General features: G+C 34.1%; 1 protein-coding gene across 1 annotated transcript; it reads right to left on the bottom strand.

The window, feature by feature from the left end:
- Positions 1–1,110: 1,110 nt before the first annotated feature.
- Positions 1,111–15,122, bottom strand: LOC108991480 (mitochondrial aspartate-glutamate transporter AGC1). Its single transcript, XM_018965736.2, has 8 exons — positions 14,941–15,122; positions 14,633–14,834; positions 9,099–9,378; positions 8,890–8,965; positions 8,259–8,354; positions 3,647–4,163; positions 2,505–2,640; positions 1,111–1,504 (listed from the first exon to the last, which is right to left on the bottom strand). The coding sequence occupies exons 3-8, from the start codon at positions 9,213–9,215 to the stop codon at positions 1,316–1,318; spliced, it is 1,131 nt and encodes a 376-aa protein (XP_018821281.2). The 5' UTR covers positions 9,216–9,378; positions 14,633–14,834; positions 14,941–15,122; the 3' UTR covers positions 1,111–1,315.
- Positions 15,123–21,612: the final 6,490 nt, after the last annotated feature.

The raw sequence follows: 21,612 nt of genomic DNA on the forward strand, positions 1-21,612 counted from the left end.
AAACAATTCCTCTGTGTTGCATTTCTTGTTGCTCCATCGGATAGATGTGTCTCCCATAAGCATATTCAATATTAAGCTTCACATAGTAAATAATGAAGAAAGAATCGACTAAAATTTTTAAGTTTTTACTTTTGGAAGATTTCATTGTAAGCACTATTTGGCCAGGATCTCTATAGAATTCATCATAGAGGGCACGGTGATAATTCAAAAAACATTCATAAAGTTCTTCGTTACTCAACTCCATGGCAAGATCGTTGGCTCTAGATACCAATTGTAATGAACCTTCTGGTGAATCTGTTGTAATGCGAATGAGTTGCCGTAATGTATTTAGGAACCCAACTAGATGTAATAAAATGCTTCAAAATGGAAATAGAGCAAATAGAGAAGGTGTTTGATAAAAGGCTTCAAAGAGCCACAATTGCATTGATAATGGAATACTTCGAGGGATTCCAAACCTCTATACAAGAGAGTAGCCTTAACAATTTTCCAGATTTCTGATCCCCTCTACTTTCCCCTCTGCTTTCCTATATACCCCCACCAGCTCGTACATCATAACCCATAACAGAAATAAGAATTGATAAAATGACTGTAAAAATAACAGTACCTAAATGTCAGGCAAAAGTCCCCCAAAACGAACAATTTAAACAAAACACATGGCTTAACTAATGACCCAAAACGCTATGTTTATTTCTTTCTCCTCGACTACATCACTTCACTTCAGGTCCATAACAAAACAACCAAAGTTCAGCCCAATTGACCATATATTTAGAGAAAATATATTCTCATCCATCATTATTCACTACTCTACACTCCACGCCCTATGAAAAACACTCACATTTTATAAAAAAAATTATAGATGTGAAATGTGAAAGTGAATAGTAACTAATGCATAGAATTCTTCTTATTCGACTAGAGTTTGATTATTAAAAAATTAAAAAATTTTAAAATATGTATAATGTACGGGGTGGAATAATGAGTAGCATAACCCGAATAACAAGAACTTGAATGCAAGATCGATTCGCCTGTAGAATGCTATGTATCAATTTCTTTTTCCAGATCTAGCAAATGAGAGGATGGGGTAATTGACTCGAGTTTAAAAATAAGCCACAATGGGTGATCGAATAAATAAAATGTCTATATGATTTTGATAAGTTGTTTCATGAAGGTAATGCACAACACTGCTGAATTTATAGTTGCCCAAATAAAAATCTTCCTCTATTTTCCTTATCCTTCTCTCTTGAGAAAGCATTATTTGCCAAATCAATTGCCTGTGAAAAAAAGATGATAGCCAGTTCTATGCCATTTTGTTCTCCATTCAAACAAGATAATCAACTGATAAGAAATAACTGCCCACAATCATGAATGATGCAAAACCACTGCGAACCATCCTCAACCAAATTCCACGGAACAGGAGATTCCTATCTGCAGGATGAATCCCCGTAATTCTCTCAAACCGATTCCCCGGCCGGCTCCATTTAAGATGCTGCCTCTCCATTGCGACATACTGAAACCAGAAAACTCTTGATCATAATCATAGCATTCCGCATCATTTTTACATTCATTTATATGCATTCCTTCAATTTATTTGCATAGATGACAAAACTGGAAACACACATCATAAAGAACGAAAAAGCAACTTCAAAGTATGGGTAAGAAAGCAGAGTCTGGTCAAAGCCTACAGCCTACAGCCCAAAAAAAGGATGGTGACATCGGTTGAGTCACAACAATTTCTGTTATGGTTTATGGACATGAAATTGTTCGCACTGTTTGATAGAGTTTTGAAGAGAAGAGATGGAAGGTGAGGACTGAGGAGAGAAAGGAATGATGGGAAGTGAGGTGCATCCTATTGTCCCTTGTGTTGTTTGATAGGAAGTAAAGAAAAGAGAGAGACTCGGAAAGTACAAATTTACTTTCACAGCTATGCCCCAAATTAAATAGTTTTGCATGATGAAATTAAAACATCATGCATTTGTCTTAAGAGGCCGTCTTTCCTTCCTCTCCCTCCCTTTCTCCCTCCTAACCAAAAAAGAGATTTTGTGAATCCTTTCCCTCCTATCGTTTCCTCCTCCAACTTCTCCAAAAAAACATGGTGTTAGATGGTAGTCCCTCCGACTCCCTAAGGCATATAAATTAAATTCAGAAAGAAGAGCGAACCATAATACAGGAGTGCAAAACAGTAACACATGGAACCATAGTGATCAGATGCAATCATTCACACACACATACGAGGAAAGGGATCAATGCATTTCCACTTCATCCATTTGCCCAGACCAAAAGCACTCATCGGTAGCGCATGGTAGAAGGTAAAACAAAAGAAGTTACGGAACTTATCAAAAAAAGAAAAGAAAAAGAAGTTACAGAAAAATAAAATAAAATCAATTGGCAAATTGTGGCAAATGAAACAGAAACCATTTTTTCAGTGTCAAGTGGTTTGAAAATAAAATCAGGAAGTTTATACTATAATCAAGGAAGTACACTAACCAAGTCAATAACAGGTGACATACCTTGGGCAGCACAACACATTGCGATCGACTTTTTGCAGTGTCAAAACAATGAGAAGCTGCAGCAGCTACAGAACCAGAAAACCCAGCGGCAAGACTAACACCTAAAGGAGACAGAGGCCCGATTTCTTCATCTGACCTAAGTGAGAGCAATTACTTCAAGAAAAAGGAGACATAAACAGATGTAAAATTTTAAATATAGGTGCTACTAAATGAGGATCAGATATCTAACATCTAGCCTAAATAATCAGATAAGACCTTAAATAAGACAAGTGTAGAAAATGAAAATGTTACTTTAATCCAATGGTACAATAACCCAACAACAGGATCACAGCGCCAACTCAACCAGAAGCATTATGAGCAAATACAAATGGATCACCCAAGTGATCAAATCAGGTCAATTTGGGAAAGCTAGAGACTACCACCCGGTAGTCGCGAATGCAAGAGAGAGACATAGAAAGAGAAGGCCCCACCAATTCAAACCCATATATCAAGTCCCCACAAAGACTCCAATCTAACAATAAAAGAAATCATTGTCAAATCATCAATTGTCTTAAAAGCTTTAACTGATGAAAAATTATGAATGTAATCATTAATGGATATTCTAATACTCTTCTAGTAGGATAAAATTCCCTCTCAGTAAGGGGGACTCCACACTATGATACTTATCAAATCAGTAATTGCCCCAAAAGTTTAAATTACGGGAAAGCATGAATTTAATCATTTTCTTACAGTTTAATATCCATTTAAAGATAATCCAGACAAGAACCACATACAAAAGAAACTCAGTATCTACCCCATACAAAAGATTCAGCAACGCTTTGTTAAGCGGGCCACAAAAATATCTAAATATATATATATATATATATATCATTTGCTTTCATCAAATCAGACTTTAGTTCATCAATTAAACATTCAAAATGGTGAGGAGATACTAGATCTGAGCAACTTTCTTAACAAAAACCAGAGTTAATGCACAAAAGGGAGTATCCAGCAATTCAAATCTCTATCTTTAGACCCTCATACATAGGCGTTACTCTTGTATATGTCCCGTGTACTTGGCTATGCCTATTTTAATAAAATTCTTATTTACTGATAAAAAAAAAAAATCTCATAACATGGCTCACTGAGGGATGAATCTAAACCTGGGTGAAGGATGCATCCCAACTGCTTTCCAGTCAAGCATTGCTCGGTGAAGAAATTGCCAGCTAGAGAAGAAAATGCCACTGAAGACAGAATCTCGAACAACTCCTGACCGGCTACCTCTCCATAATGCACCCCATCCTTCCAAAGAGATGACATCTGATGGCCTCCTAACATCGTAGACAGATGGTGGCCTCCCAGACCCAGTAATCATCCATGGGTACTCTTGTAATGCACCCATCATATTGGGATGTTTGGTTGCTAGTGTGGACAAAAGGCCAACAGAATGATTAAATGCCTTGTTGTCTGGGGAGTATCCTCGTAGTAATTTTGCAATCACAGGTGCAACAGTTGCCTTTCCAGTGACAGAGGTAGAGCTTTGAAGGGGAGAAGCAGATTTGACCTGCTCACGAAGTTTAAAAAGTTCAAAGGGACAGCTTATGAGTGATTCTACTGCACCAGCTGCAATTCCTGCCAATAGGGCCTCAGAGACAGAGACAAAATTGTCTTCCCGTCCATCTGCCAGAAAGCATTTTTCTCCTATTTGTCAGAAGCCATACACTTAATGTTTGTAAAAATAAATTCTAAGAATATAGTATTTATACACCACACCATCCACATGGACGCTTCAAAGTAAGTCAACCATAAATAAATGGAGACATCTGATGCTCCCTCATCCTGTGACTTCAGATGCTACACATATTGCTGAATTCTTTTCCAAAGGGGTGTAAGAAAACACCATATTAGTTGTCCAATATTTTTAAGAGAGATATGGAGAACTTTATGGCAGAAGATTAAAATTGAAAATTTCCAGCACAAGCCATCCATAATCAGATGGTCAAACTATAAGTGGTCAATGGAAACTTTAACACATTGAGCTGTCTTGTGGTAATAATGTGAAAAGGCGTGATGTTGCTACATATGCTTACAAATATTCAGTGAATAGAACAAAAAGGTAATCATTACAACATATAAATTATTGGTCCCAAGAAAAATGCTTATTTTGTACTTTTTTCTTTAAAAGAAGTTGTACGCTTGCTCGGTGTTCCCCACTAAATTACCCTCTCCTTTCTTAAGGGGTAAAGAGGATTCAATTAAGCCAGATCACAAAGCTAGTCAAAAGGTCAGACCTTTCCAAGCTATGCGTTAAGTAAAACCAATTCATCAAGAATCCTATCGTTACAAGATCTACTTCCTCTTAGCATATTGAATCCAATAAAATCTTCAACTAAGTTATTTTTATGCAATCTTTTTTTTTTTTTATAAGTAAAAATACTATATATATCAAAAAGGAGTAACCAAGTACACTGATGTATACAAGAAAACACCTTGCCCATTGACCCCAATGACCCAAAAAACCTGAGAAAAACAACCCAAAATACACCAAAGCCGGACCCTAACCCCTTGTTTCCCGTAGAACTAAAACGCTATCCGAAAACCCAACCCCAACCCCTTATTTCCTCCTTTAGAACTAAAACTTCACAATGCCCTCCCTTTGGACTTCCCTCTAGTAGAGCTGACACCCTTAGCGTCGTAGTTGATTGCCTAGTGAAGAGGCTGTAACTCCCTACTTTTCTTGAAACTTGATTTGGTTTCAAGCGCGATTTTTATGCAATCTTAAAGGCTCTGAATTCTGTTTATCGTATATTCATTTCCAAAGACTCGCAACTCTTTTGTCTTTAAGGTTTTCAATTCTATTCTACCTCTCTCTATATAGAGACAAAAAGGCCTAGAGTCCAACAGATGGACACATTGTCCACATAATGTTGCTCTCATTAGATATCATGCAAATACACATCAATTCCATGAGAAATGAAATATGATTAAATATTTTTTTTGATAGGTAATTTTATTGGATAATGATAAGCATAGCCTGAGTACACAAGATGATATACAAAGGTATGTCCTATCTATGTTGAAGCAATAGAGACAAGAAAGTCATGAAAGTCAAGGCCATTAAAGTGTAGAGCTATGGCCCATGTACATAGAGTTCTAGTAAACAAAGCTCTTAATTCCTCTATTGTGTGCTCCTTGTCTTTGAACATCCGTTCATTGCGCTCCTGCCATAGACACCACATAATACATAATACACCACATTGCTTTGATTTGTTGAATGCCTCTCAAATTTGTCCAGCTCTCTCTCTTTGGCATCACCCAAGCAATGTCCAGCCTTACAAAGATTTCATCCCATAGAGCCTTCGCCACATCATAGTGGAGAAGTAGATGGTCTGTTGTTTGCCTTTCCTTTTGCACATGAAGCACCAATCCATTATGAAGAAGTCACGCTTCCTCAGGTTGTTTATGGTCAGAAATTTCCCATGAGAGGCCAGCCAACCAAAGAAAGCAACTTTTAGGGGCACTTTGCACTTCCAAATGCGCTTCCAAGGGAAAACAGAAGAAGGATGGGTAGACAAAGCATTGTATAAAGATCTAACCGAGAAATTCTTGTTCCTGGGGTGTATCCACAGCAGTTTTTCCTCCACACCACACTCCAAATTCAATACATACAAGGTGCTGTAGAAATCAGAAATATCTCCCACTTTCCAATCTTGAACTTGAACTGCTCTGATAAATGATTTTTTTTTTTTTGATAAGTACTGCTCTGATAAATGATACATTCCACTGCAACAGGCCATTCAAAGAGTCCATATAATCAGCAACAAAGGCTTCCTTATGCAATGCAATTCTGAAAAGAGAAGGAAAAACATCCTTGAGAGCTGCATCACCACACCAAACATCGACCCAAAATCTGATCTTTGTTCCATGCCCCACCACAAATCTGAAATTATGAATGAAATCCTCCCAGCCCTTCCGAATAAATTTCCAAACTCCTACACCATATGATCCACACCTTTCGTTACAAATCCAACCTCCCCAAATGCTTCCAAATTTAGCGTCAACCACGGTCCTCCATAAAGCATCACTTTCTTGATGGTAATGCAACAACCATTTCCCGAGTAAGGCCTTATTTTTTAATAAGTAAAAGATCAATATTATATATATGAGTGAAATAAGTATAGCCCATGTACACAGGAAGTATACAATAGAACACCTAATTACATTCTACGTGCGATAGATTAAAGACAAAAAATCATGAACATTGCCCCCCTGTAATACAATGGCGGAAAGCCAAGACAATAATGTGTGGAACAAATATTTCTTCAACTCGGCCAGTGTGCGTTCCTTATCTTCAAAGCAGCGCGCATTCCTTTCCGTCCAAATACACCACATGATGCACGACGGAATCATCTTCCATACCATTGCCACTTGATGACAACCTTGCATCTTCCTCCAACAACCCAACAGGTCCACCACTCTCATAGGCATAACCCAAGCTAAATCAACCCTTTGAAAAATCTCAGCCCACAATGCCCTTGCTACCTCACAATGTAGTAAGAGATGGTTCACCGATTCACCATTCTTTCTACACATGTAGCACCACTCCATGACTACACATCCTTTCTTTCTCAAGTTATCCGTGGTCAATATCTTCTCAAGGGCGGCACTCCAAACAAAAAAGGCTACTCTAGAAGGCACACGAGACCTCCATATATTCTTCCAGGGAAACGGAGTATTATCTTGAGATGTCAAGATGTTATAATACGCCTTCACTGTGCATAATTTATGATTGTTAGATCTCCATTTCAAACGATCATGTTGTGCTATAGGGATCCGTGTAGAATATAGTAATCTGAAAAAATCTGCAACAATAGATAATTCACAGTCATGTAGGTCTCTACTAAAAAGAATGTTCCACTGATACGAACCATGAGAAAATAGTTGCACTTCCGCTACTGACGCCTCCTTATTAACTGCAATACGATATAGTGCCGGAAAAGCCCTTTCCAAAGTTTGATCTCCACACCACATGTCCCGCCAAAAACTTATTCGATTGCCCTCACCAATTACAAAACAGATTTGATTTGCAAAGCATGGCCACCCCTTCCGAGTAAGGCCTTATTGAAAATGCTCAACTTTCTAATCCTCAAACCTCTACAAGATGGGGGTACAAATATTGTCCCATTTAATCAAACGGAACTTTTTCTCGTCCCCCAATCCACCCCACAAGAAAGCACAAAAGATTTTTTACATCCTATTAGCCACACCAGCTGGAATCAGGAATAATACATAGGGAGGTAAGATAACATACTCTTAATAAGAGTTATTCTATCCCCTTTAGATAGATACATCATTTTCCAACCAGCCAATCTATTCTCAATTTTCTCAATAACACCATCCCATATTACCTTGGATTTATGAAGGGGCCCCAATGGAAGACCAAGATACTTCATAGGCAAAGAAGAAGCCTTACAACCCAAGATTTTCAGGAATTAGATTGATCAGATTTAAACTTCAAGGACCAAATTGACTGCAGACTAAAACTCAAAGAGGCCAAAATGTATTTTGTATAAACTTTTTATACATTTAATACAAAATAGCAACTTCAACAAATAGCATGTTGCAATTCACATTCATTTCATGCTTTTATTTTAATTTATGAAATGAGGGTAGACTTTGCATATGCATATGATGACACTAGGTGACACTAGTTCACCAACTAAAATAAATATATGACAGTTAATTACAGAAATAAATAAAGGAAAACTGAAGCACCTTTATAAAAAGCTGTCAAAATTTCATAGATTCCAAAGCGTGATCCAACACCTAAAATTCTCCCCAAAGCCAACCACCCAAAGCCACTATATAAACCTATAATATTCAAGACAAGCAAAACTTCAGTACTAGATAAGGGTTATGAAGAAAGAAGAGGGAAAATATGAAAGTAATTCCGCAAATGTATAAGAAAAGAGATTTCCCATAAGCATCAAAGGAAGTACCAATCAGCAATGAGAAATTAAATAGGACTTAAAAACACCAAACAGAAGATCAAAACGCATTGTATCTCTGTTCTCACACAACAACGAAAGCATCAAAAAGATAATAATCAGAGTTTTGATAACCCACTTTCATTTTACGATCCAAAAAAAAAGACACCAATTTAGAAATTTGTAATTCATAGTCGATAAAAAATACAAAAAATTAAATTACTAAACCAGAAGTCATATTAGAAACCCAAAAATAACAATAAAACCTAAATTTTCAAACAGTTCAAGGAAAGCAGCCTGGGAGTGAGAGGTAGAACATCATGCCCCACTGTACAAAAGTTTTGCAAGCTAGTCAAATGTTTAAAAATATAATTCAAATCTTAGAAAATCAGCAGAGTTTTTAAAAAATTAGAAGTCACCTGAAATTCCAGATAATGATCGAACTCTGTCTAAAACCTTTGCAGTAGTCAACTGATTACCGGAACCTGAACCAACCTGTTCATCGCCGCACACATAATCATGAAAGGAGGAAAAAATTAAGGATTTAGGTAGAAAGCAGTCTGGGAAGAACCAAAGAAAGGATTATGAAAATTATCTTAAATGCAGAATGGACAAAAATACAGGGAACCTGGACAAGGGTTTTGATAGTATCAAGAGGGTAAGTGACAGCTATGCCCAATGTCACGGACCCTGTGGCAGCAATCGCTTGGGATGCAAACAATCGGTTCTTCCACAAGTCATCCATCTGAAGAAGTATTAGTACAGGAGATGGTGCTCTTGTGACGGCGTCGCTAAGAGGCTCTGCAGATAAAGGATGGCAGCTGAGGAAGATGGAGATGGAGGCTTTCAGTATCAGAGAGCTTCCCTGAGTTCCCTCCCGCCGGGACTGGCTCAATAGGTTGTAGGGCCTAAGGCGAGAATGTTCAGTGAGGCATTTTTTATGTTTAGAAAATAAAATTCTATATTTTAATTTTAATTTTTATATTACATTTTTATTTAAAAATTATTCCTATAGTTTAAAGAAGATTTTATCGAATTAACTAATTGTACAAATTGTCCCTTTGATTCTTAAACGCAATTATAAGTTATAACCATTATTATCAATAAAGTATTATAAACAATACATGCATTTACTTATCAAAATAGAAACTACCCATGCATTTAGGAAAAAAAATGAGCTCCTGCCTCTTTAAAGGTTTATACAAAACCCTTTTATGAAAGCTCGAAAAGTAATAGATTGTGCTATTTATAATTTTTATATAAGTAATGTTATATATTATATTTTTATTCTATTTTGATCATATTAAGTGGTATGTGGCATATTTATCACAATTAGATGATAAAGAAGCATACAATAAATTATTATTTAATGGTGATAAATGTATCATACCATATTTAATGGGATGAAAGTGAAATGGTAATATGGTGTATAGAATTTTTCTTTTTATATTGTATATTAAACTTATAGTGAAAAAAAACAAGTGTACCCTCAGAATGGGAGAATGTAAAATAATTATTCTTTGGAGATGCGATGAGAATTTGGATCACTTCATGTCTCAATACAAACACCATAAATGAAAATGAGGACGAACAAGAGAAAAAGTTTCGTGACCATATATCAAATGAACTCAAACATAATAGAATAAGAAAAAAGAAATTCCAAATCAACGTATAGGTTTAGAAACATAATTATAAATGATACTCGTGGAAAAATAAAAATCATGCTAATGAGTACGTTTTTAGTAATTAGGGAACATTACTAACCCTTTTTTTATAAAGCAGTGACTTAATATTTAAATAAAGGGCTTGATCTTGAGCTAAAATATTCCAAATCAAAAAATCTATAATACAAGAAAAGTTCAATAAAAATTGAATTTTGAGAATAAGAGATAAAAATGATAAATCAATTAGAGAAAACCAATTACATAAGATCTATTTGATATTTTTGAAGTTCTTTCTATAACAACTCGGTCCAATATTTATAAGGATACTTTTATTGGGCCTAAATTAAGTTAAATGAGTTATTTTGGGTAAGCTCACGAGCTATAATTTTGTTGAGCTTGGCTAAGAGTTTTAATTAGACCATAAGCCCAACAATTTTGTTTCAGGCACTTTAAGGTTTAATGGATGATTTTGGAGGGTATTAATGAGACAATATTTATAGAAGCTCAATTGAAGTTTATCGGATAATTTTGAATTGGCCACATACCCATAAATTATTATGGTGAATTATGAGATTTTTTTATGAGGCTCAATACTTGGGTTAAAGCCCAATTAATATTTATGGATCAAGTAGGCCATATTTAATTGGTGATAGGCCCAATAATTATTTTAAATGCCCAAAAATGTTTATTGGGCAAGTTGAGCATATTTTGGACTCAAGATCAGGCTTGTTAGAATTTATTGAACACTTGGCATATAAAAATATGGGCAGGCCCAAGAGATTATTTGAATCACTCAAAGTGGCCCAACCCATTTGTTAAGTCCATTTGTTAAGCCCTTTTCACTGCCCAGGACCTCCCCTGTAACCACCACCGAAAGCCACAACGACCCCTGTTTATAGGAAGCAAAATGGAGCAACTTTTTCTTGCTCCTTCGCCTTGCACTGCCTTACACAACCGGGCGCCACAACAGAAACCGTCGCATGTTGCGTCTCCCATGAGTCCAACACCTCCCATGTCAAAGGAAGACATTTACATTACAATACGTACGAGTTGTTCCACCCTCAATTCCACACGGATGCAGCCCAACCACGAGGTTTCACATAGAAGCCGCCGCACATAGAGGCCAACCACCATGGTAGCCAGCCCCTCTCGGTTGCCCCGGGATATGGCCCTCACTCTTTCTCAATTTCTCCAAGGTGTCACATGATTGAATGTAAAACTTGCTAGTATGGCTTATATATGAGTTTATGAGAATTTGGGCCCATGAAATGTTAGAATATTTTAGGGTTTAATCGTGTAGTTGTTCGGAGAAATTGCGTGGGAATCAATTATTTTGAGAGTGATGATATGTAGGGTTATGAAGATTTTAGGTTTGAGAAAATATAGGTTATTTTAGTATTTTAGTTTTTAATTACGAGGTATGTATTTGACTAGAAATTGATGTAAGTTACGTGCATATTTTTATAGGTAATCAGCTTCACTTCGAAAATATTGGATTACCGCTACAAGGTAAGTAGCATGATTATAACTTTTATGTGTGCTGTAACTATTCAATTTCGCATGAAAATGTGTGTTTTACCTATGCTATGTACAACCAATTCAGTGTTAGCCCATTTTAAGATAAGATAAGAAAGAAGTCATGTAAACAATATGTAAGCTTTAATGCTTGGCCTTATGTTATGGGTGGATGTGCAAGCCACGGACCTAAGTGTGATCCACCATATGTTATGCTATGATGTATGCGGTGACATGGACCTAAGCGTGCTCTACCATATGTTATGCTATGATGTATGCGGTGACACGGACCTAAGAGTGATCCACTGTATGTTATGCTATGATTTATACAATATCACAGACCTAAGCGTAGTTCACCATATGTCATCTATCTAGTCAACAACAATTGGACCGATGCACATATGTTATGATGGTCACTATGCAAGTCAAAGACAATATGAACAAGTCATGCATGAATTCAGATGAGATGTATGGAGTCAATCATTCATTCATCCCTGTTATAAGTATTTTCATGATTATTTCCTAAAATCTACTAAGTTACAGCTAGCATCAATTCATATACTATATATGTGTATGATTATGCATGAAAATTTTCAAGGTTAAGTTAAATTATGTTTACAGTATGATGTGCTATTACTGAGTTTTCAACTTATTTTTGTTTTTTTTTATGTTTTAACCACCCCAAGTGATGATCTTTATGTAGGAGAAACTGCAAGATGAGATTTGGACAGGGAGACGAGGCAGAGAGTCAGAGACCCAGATGGTTTATGACATACTCAGTGTTAGAAGAGTGTCAACCATTTTTGAATAAAAGCACATGACAGCTCATGTGGAAAGGGAAGGACTCGGGTATTAGACTACTAAGGTGTAAGTATAACTTCTGTTAAGTCATACTTTGTAATCTATAAATAGAGGCGCCTTTATTTGTAATTTGAGTTAATGAATGATACTAGAGAAAATACAGAAGAGTGTAGAAAGAATAATTCTTGAGTAAGAAAGCTCCAAGAATTGAGAGGTGTGTTCAAGAGAGATTGTTCTTGTAAACTCATCACTGTATTTTGATCATAAATAAAAGGAGAAAGTCTCTTGATTGTTGCTGCCGTGGATGTAGATCACTAGAAACGAACCAAGTAATTCCCTTGTGTTCTTGTATTCTTGTACATTCTATTTTCTGTATTAAATTGTTTACTTGTAGAATTTTTGCGGAAATCTTGGCAAAACTTGGACAAAGCAATTCTGTTCTGGTATAAGGCAGAGAAGACAGAATTCCAACACTCAGTTTCATGATTTCAATTTAATAAGTTATATCTGATAAACACATGAAACTTGATTGATTTTAATAACTACTTTCACATACACTTTTAGAATTTAAGTACTTTAACAAAGATTGACTTTATTTATGTATGAAATCTTTTATATTTGTTGGTTTGTTAAGAAGAAAAAATTTGAAGTCAAGGTTAGTAGCACACCGGTTCTTCAAGATTTCTAAAAATAATTTACTCATAACCCTGGAAAAAAGGGGCATTACACTTTCATTCAGTCAATCAATTTTCTCTAATTAAGGCTTTTTTTTCGTTTGAAAGATTCTACATAGGATTTTTTGGTGGGCCTCCTTCCACTAAAGGCCTTAGGCGACTGCCTAATTTACCTAATGGAAGAGCCAGACCTGCCTCCCACATTCGTAATCTGATTAAACCCCCGGAATGTAACTGAAAATGCTTGAGTCCGACTTGCTGAACAGTCTAGTGTGGCAAATTCAAGTTCACATGTGGAGCGGTTTCACCTCGTAAACTTGATCCATTTTTTTTATGGTCTAATCTAATTTCAATTTGACTTGAATTTTAGGGTACTAAATCCTAACCCTCTAAACTCATATTAGTTTTTTGATGAGTAAAAAATTATTAGTTAGTGTAACTTATTTTTTAAAAAATGTTTAAAAAGGTTATATGATACCTCATACGATAAGGATAAAGATAGATAGTGAATGAGATCTCACATTGCTTGGGAATGAGAAGTTCTTGCTCTCTATAAAGTTTCAATGTGACTCCAATTATATCATTGATTAGTCCTTTTAGAGTATAGATCATGTGGTTTGGGCTTTCTATTAGAGCGTTACAAGTTACTACTAGTGAATTTGTGAGTTTTGTTTTTAAATGTTTAAAGATGCTTAAAAATATTTTTTTAAAAAAAGAATAAACTAGCAGTCACGCCCAACTGTAAGAGCTGGGCAGCCGACTAGCATGATCCATACAATAATAATATAGACAAAGGACCTTCGACATAAGCATAACTGAAATAACATCAAAACATAACATAAACCATTTTTAACCCGTATGGTAGGGTTGCGCAAACCCCAGCAGCCAACCAAACCAAGTAGAAACAAAAGTGAAATCTTTCCCTTTTAAACTCGGCATGCCGAGTGTACACGCAGAAAAGACAACATAGAAAGCCACTTTGTCACCAAAATGAGTGCACTCGAAAATAGAAATATTAGTACCCACATAATAACAGAGGACACCGTTTTACACTCATGGTAGACCAGAACAAAAGTAGAAACAGAACGTCTGCCGATTTTCAAATGGAATATCATATAATCATATAAAAATTTCAGGATTCATAATCGCTCTTTTTTTTTATGCAATTGAGAATAGAGTAAAAAATGCTAATGTCTAAACTGACAAAAATATTTCACTGTTTTGTTAAGATACAAAGAAGAGTGTAGAAAATGATCGAGATTGTTCTAGTAACAAAATATGCAAGTTTTTCACACAATCAACCTTAGTTAGTTTTTGGAAGCTGAGACCATGCAAATCTAAAGCAATGGCCCACATAAAAAGATTAGCATGTATACCTAATTAGGTGTATTCACATGTATACCTCCAGTGTACCGGGATATGCCTACTCTTTGATAAATAAAATACCTTATTACTTATCAAAGAAAAAGTTAGTTTTTGGCAAAGTCTAGCATAGGACTGGCTCATACCTGACTTTTTAACAACACTGAATTGCCTCACAGTAGTTTTTGGCAAAGTCTAGCATAGAGCTGGAAACATTGTGGGTGGAAGTATGCGGCGAATGAGGCAGAAGGCTGGACGAACGGCGTGGGAGAGGGAGGCCGGCGTGACCAAGCTGCAACAGGAGACGGTAGGGGACTGCGGCGGCAGGAAGCGTCAACAGAAGACTCACTGTGGACAGAGAGAATGGGAGAGGGAGACACAAGTTTGAGAGAGAGAGAGAGAGAGAGAGAAAAGCAGACGAGGGAAGCGAGGAAAGATTTTCGGAGAAACATACCGGTGTGACGAGCAGCAACTGGTGACGGTAAAGGATTGCAGTGGCGCAACCTATGGAACAAGGCATTGGCAGCGGCGGTGCACGACGGCTGGGGCACAATGGAGAGAGAGAGAGAGAGGGGCTTTCAACCAAAATGACGTTGTTTTGGATCATTTCATTCTTTTCCATGGGTTGGGTTGGGTTGGTCTGGGCTGGGCATAAGACATCGTCTGGGTCTGATCACGGGGTAATCATTTCATGCGAGTATTGAAATAGGAAAATGCTAAACGTCCTGTTGGGCTGTAATATTTTTTTATGTATTTTTTTTAATTTCTTTTTATATAGATATTTTTAATATTTTAAAAAATAAAATAAAATTTATAATATTATTAAAAAATATTTTTTTTAATTATGAAGTAGAATAAAAAATAATATTTAATGATTTTTTTTACTTTTTAATTAAAAAAGTATTTTTTAATGATATTTTAAATTTATTTTATTTTTTAAAATATGTAAAAGTGTAAAAAATATCTATATAAAAAATAAATTAAAAAAATACACATAGAAAAGTACATGTTAAGTCCAACAGGAGCCCCCAGCGGGGCTATAGCATGACCATTTTGAATATTTAAAAAAAATATTATAATATTATTAAAAAATATTTTCTTAATCACGAAGTAAAATAAAAAATTATAAAAATTTTTATAATCTTTTTATTTTATTTCATGATTAAGAAATTATTTTTTAATATATATATTTTTTACTTTCTGATTAAGAAAGTATTTTTTTAATAATATTTTAAATTTATTTTATTTTTTAAAAATATTTTAAAATATTAAAAAATCTATATAAAAAAATTATTTAAACAAAACTAATATAAAATAATACTACAGCCTCCAGCGGGAGCTCCCGCTAGGAGCCCCCAGCGGGGGCTGTAACATCACCCATTGAAATAATAATATTTATTATTAAAAATAAAATTTTTTATATAAATTTTAAATTTATCTATTTTTTTAAATAAAATACATAAAATTTACATATTTTAAAATAAGAGTGTTCATCCGGGTTCCAGACCGGGTATCCGGATATACCCGGCCCGGAACCCGGGTATCAAACCCGGGCCGGGTTTCTGCCCGGATATACCCGGGTTATCACCCGGGCCGGAACCCGGATGATCCGGGTTTTTACAACCCGGCAATCCGGGTTCCGGATTTCAACCCGGATTTTTTTTTGCCTTTAGTATTTAATATTTTTCAACCCAAAAAATAAATGCTGAAAAGATTTTTTTTTTTTTATTATTATTATTATCTAAAAGCCTATATTCTAGTACAATTGTTCTAAGAAAAAATGTTCACAAACATATTTTTATATTTAAAACAATTATTTCCTTTTTAGCTATATGCATCTTAAAATAATTCAATATTTATCATGTAAAATGCATGCAATAATGCAATTCACTACATATTAAATTACATTACATTACAAAATAAAAAATTACAACATATAAAATTAAAAAAATATAAAAATTACATATCAAAAGACCTTCTTATCTTGACCAAATCAGAAAACTTTAGTGGAAAAGAGGCTTGAATTGCTCAAGCATCAATAGGTTTTTAGCCAAAAGTTATACCTTGAGATCAAAAAATCTCAAGTCAGCATGCGTAAGTTTGGTTCTAATGATTGTGGGGAAAAATGAAAAATTCTTTACTTATTGTAAATTTGTAACAAAAATTATGTATATATAATTATGTTTTTTTTCCTGATCTTATCAAAATTTATCTGAAAATTCAATTTTTTTTCAAAACTCTACCCAGAAACACAACTAATTTTTAAAAAATAATCTAGAATCGGGCCGGAACCCGCTTTAAACACCCGCATCCGGACCGTATAGGTCCGGGTTTTATAATCCGGATTTCGGCCCGGATTTGATCCGGGCCGAAACCCGGAACCGGTATCCTGGTTCCGGACCGGGCCGGAAAAAATCCGGCCCGGATGAACAGTCTTATTTTAAAACTCTATACATCAATTTAATTTGAGACAATTAACGAATTGTCCCAAGACATGCATATGAAAGCGTAATTGAAATTGGGCCAGACGTGTGCTTATATACTTAAGCTGAATTTGACCATCAACAAGATGCATATGCTTAACCCGTCCATTTTCCTTTTATAAATAAAGACAATAAAAACCAAAAAAGAGCAAGGTATTAGTATATATAAATAGCAAATCTTTGTGATAAAATGATGTACAAATTTGATCAATCATTATATATGTTTCCCGAAGATCATGTATGTACAATTAATATTTTTTAAATATTATTCACAATTCACAATTAAATAATATTTTTTAAAAATTTAAATATATCAAAATTAAATCAGAAGTTAAAGGAAACAATTAAAAAATAACTTTTTTATTATTAAATTGTATACAGATGGTATATTATAAGTTGTCATTATTCATTAAGTTAACTATTCTGAATATTTTGGAGCAATATGGAGTACCTTTTTTTTATGCACAATATGGAGTACTTAATCATATTATACTTATGGCCTTTTGTAAAATAGTAACCAAATATGATTTATACATTGGTATCCATCCCATGGTATTAATTAGGAATTTCGGAGCTCATTTTTTAATAGATTGAGGAGAAACGCCAAGAAATGATTATTATGACATGTTTGGATAATGAGATATATAAGATGAGAATTTGGTGAATAATAGTAAAATGGTTGGAATTAATATGCTATTGAGTTTTGGAAAATTAAAGAGAAAATTTTGAATAAAAATATTATAAATTTAAAATATTGTACTTTAGAATATGATTTTTTTTAATATATTTTCGTTTTGAAATTTAAAAGATTTGAATTTCTTTTTTCTTTTTCTTTTTTTTTTACTTTTTGTTTAGAACTTTAAAAAAATTATAATGATTAAATAATGATTACATAAAAAAGTTTGAGTGAAATTTATAAAATAATTTATGAAAAATTTTGAGATAAGATGAGTTATCTCCCTTCCCATACAAGCCTTAAGGGAGCCGGACCTCCAATTTATCATGCAAGATGAAACATTCAATACAAAACTTCTCGATGACCTTATTGCAAAACACACGTCTCTTTATATAAATAACTCATATGCTAATTATTAACATGCAAATTATTTACTCGATAAATTATTTGACTTGACCTACATACTTTTTTCATACATGAAAATTACCTAGTTTTGAAAATCGCATTCCTTAAATTAAGCTAATTAAAATATTGCTATAATTAAAGTATCTCATTAGAGAGATCATATATATAATTATATACCTAAATAAGATCCTAACATACCTACGTACGCACTATATCTTCTGATAATATTTCTTATAATTTTTTGAAATTAAATTATCAGAACTATACACATAACATATAGATCATCTTATTATCTTTGATGGTGGGGTTCATACTATGCATGAATAATAATGTTATTTAAGCTTTTGATGTCTAAAAAGTACTATACATGATATATATATATATATATATATCTTTAAATTACAAAAAAATATATAAATAAAAATTATTGATCGAGCGAGAGAAAGGAAGAGAAAGAAGAGAGCAGTAGGCTAGCTAGGAGACTCCTCGTCTTCAAAATGAAACAACAACTAATAAGTAATGATGCACGTATAATTATTTTTATAATAATATTTTAATATAAAGATATATTTATAAAATAATATTTTTTAAAAATATATCTCATTTAAAATATAATTTTTTTATTTATTTATCAAAAAAATTTACATTCATGAACGGATACATTCTAAGATGTCTCCGTATCAAATATAACATCATAAATAAAAATAATGCATTTTGAGCTCCACTAGTATACTATATCCTTTGTGACTAGTTTGGTCTTTACTATTATTGATACTCTCTACAAATAAGCATCCAAGAGACAACACTCTCTGTCTAAACAGAGACTCAGCTTAACCGACTCAATCTCTAAAGACAAAAGTCTGAGAGACGAATTATTTTTATTTTTATTTTAATGAACAATAAAGAAACCAAAAAGAAAACAGTAAGATAGACGCGAGAAAGGATGGATTACACTTTGGACTAACTCTGGCAGACTTCGGAATCTTGTGACGGACCGTAAAGACAACACACTTATTTCTTTTCAGCCACAAAGGTCAGATCTGAATTAAAGGTCTGGTGGTGGCGAATCTGGTGATCTGATACGTGTGTTGAGAAGAGCTGTCAAAAGGGGTGGCGCGTGAGGACCACACGCAAATGTGGGTGGTGGGTGAGAACCACGCGTGGTGATTTTCGCAGCTTTCATTTGAACGGTTTTCAACTTGTGGATCTGCTTGTGCCGCGCGTGTCTTTCTAAAGTTTTCGAAAAGCTGTAAATCTATTATTTTCAACCTTGAAAGAGATAAAATAAAACTAAATAAAAGAAATATTGATATACAAGATGAGTGAATGGAGGAAGGAGGGAAGTAGAGAGAGGATGCGAAGGAAGCCAGGTAGGTTTGGATAGGAAGATAAAAAATTTTAGTTTTAGATAAAAATTTAAAATATTATTTTTAATATTATTATTATTTTGAGATTTGAAAAAGTTGAATTATTTATTATATTTTATGTAAAAATTTAAAAAAATTATAATAAAATAAGATAAAAATTTTATATCTCATTTCAATTATCAAACCTGCCCGAAGTCTCCTCTCCCTTGACGAAAACTAGATCTCAAACTATTAAATTTTTTTTTTTCGAGAGAGGGAAGGCGGCAATTTAAAATATAATCATACAGAGGAATCGTAAACAAAATTATTGTTATGCGGTTTGAGCCAGAGGGCAGCGACAACTCAACACAGAGAATGTTCGCTTTTTCTAAAAGCTTGCTTTCTCTTCTTTAGTACTGTAGGTGAGAATTGTTATTTATTATTTTTATATTATATACTAATATAATTTGTTATTTTTATTTTTATATTTAAATATATATATGTATGTATTTACTAGCAGTGGGTAACGTCCAAGGGACGTTTGCCCAATTTTTTTTTTTGTTTACCTAGTGATTAAAGAAGTATTTTTTCATGATGTTGTAAATTTTTTATTTTTTTAAAAAATGTTTATGATGATTAAAAATATACATGAAAAAAAAAGAAAAATAAAAAAAGTGAGATATACATTCAGGACATATTTTCGGATTATAAACTGAATTTGATAGTTTATGTATCATATGCTATTTATTTAGTTAATTTTTAAAATTATATAAATAATTTCTATTAAAATTTAGAGATATAATTATAAAACTGTAATATTTATTACTATAATAAATAATTTCTCTTGTTAAAATTTATATATAAATAATTTCTCTTATTAAAACACTGATTTAAACTAATTTAAAATTAAAATAATTAAAATATAAATAACAAATCATATATAAACTATCAAATTTAATTTATAAAATACTAATATTTCATCATTAAATAAATAATCAAATTTTATTAAATGTTTTTAAGAAATTAATCTCAACCCTTCCTTTTAAGTCCTTAGATAAATATTTTAAGTCATTATTAAATATTTTAAGTCATTATTTCAGTTATTAATTTACAGTATGAAATTAAAAAGTTAAAGAATTCATATTTTTGATACTTTTATAAGTAGCTAGTTGTTGGGATATCTTGTTTCCACTTTCAACTTCACGGAGTTCAATCTATGTAAAAAATTCAACAATGTAATATTATTATTTAATGTAAAGTTGTAAGAACAAAAAATATTATTTAATGTAAGAATAAAAGTAAAGTTGTAAAGAAAAGAAAAAAAAATTATTATTTAACATTTTCAGATGAGAAATTATAGAATAATAGGAGATATAAATAGTTATTTAACAGAGTTTGTAGGCAAAATATTTTTTCCTAAACTCTCTCTCTCTCCTAGGCGATTCGGGGCACGGCTGGTTCTCCTCCAGCGCTGCCCGGCGCCGCCGAGCCCCGGCCATGGTCACCGCCAACACCGGCGTGTTCCCCTCACGCCGACGAGCATCCCTGGCACTACCACTCTTCCCCACGCGCAGCCATCGATGTCCTCCGTGGAAGGAGAACCGAAATGGGTTTCTCCCATTTTTGTGAGATTCCGCCGCCGTACGCGGCCGCCGAAGGTCACGACCACCACCGAGGAGTCCTCCTCAAGGCGGCGACCATCCCAGCCACCTTCGAAGTCGGCCACGCGCAGATCTCCGTCTCCCCCACGGAAACCGAACGGAAATGGGTGAAACCCATTTGTTTCACGTTACGCCGCCGTACGTGGCCACCGAAGCTCACGACCACCACCGACGAGTCCCCTTCAAGGCGGCGACCATCGCACCCACCTTCGGACTCCCCCACGCGCAGCCCTCCGTTTCCCCCACGGAAACACACACGGAGAAACAAGAAAAAAAGATGCGAAAAAAAAAAAAAAAACAAAAAAAAAATAAAAACAAAACAAAACAAAACAAAACAAAATGGAGAAGTTAGAGGTGAGATTAGAAGAGAAATGCATACCAATGGTGGGAAGAAATCTGAAGAGTACGGCAAATTTTTTTCTTCCTTGAGTTGAGTTTGAGAATTGGTCTGTAAATTTGAATTGTTCTGTATGTAAATTTGAGTTTGAGAGTTATATGTAAAGATCAGTTTGAGAGTTATATGTAAAGATCAGATATTTTAGAAGGATCTGTATG

This window comes from Juglans regia, chromosome 2, assembly GCF_001411555.2.
Source record: "Juglans regia cultivar Chandler chromosome 2, Walnut 2.0, whole genome shotgun sequence".
NCBI classification, from domain to species: Eukaryota; Viridiplantae; Streptophyta; class Magnoliopsida; order Fagales; family Juglandaceae; genus Juglans; species Juglans regia.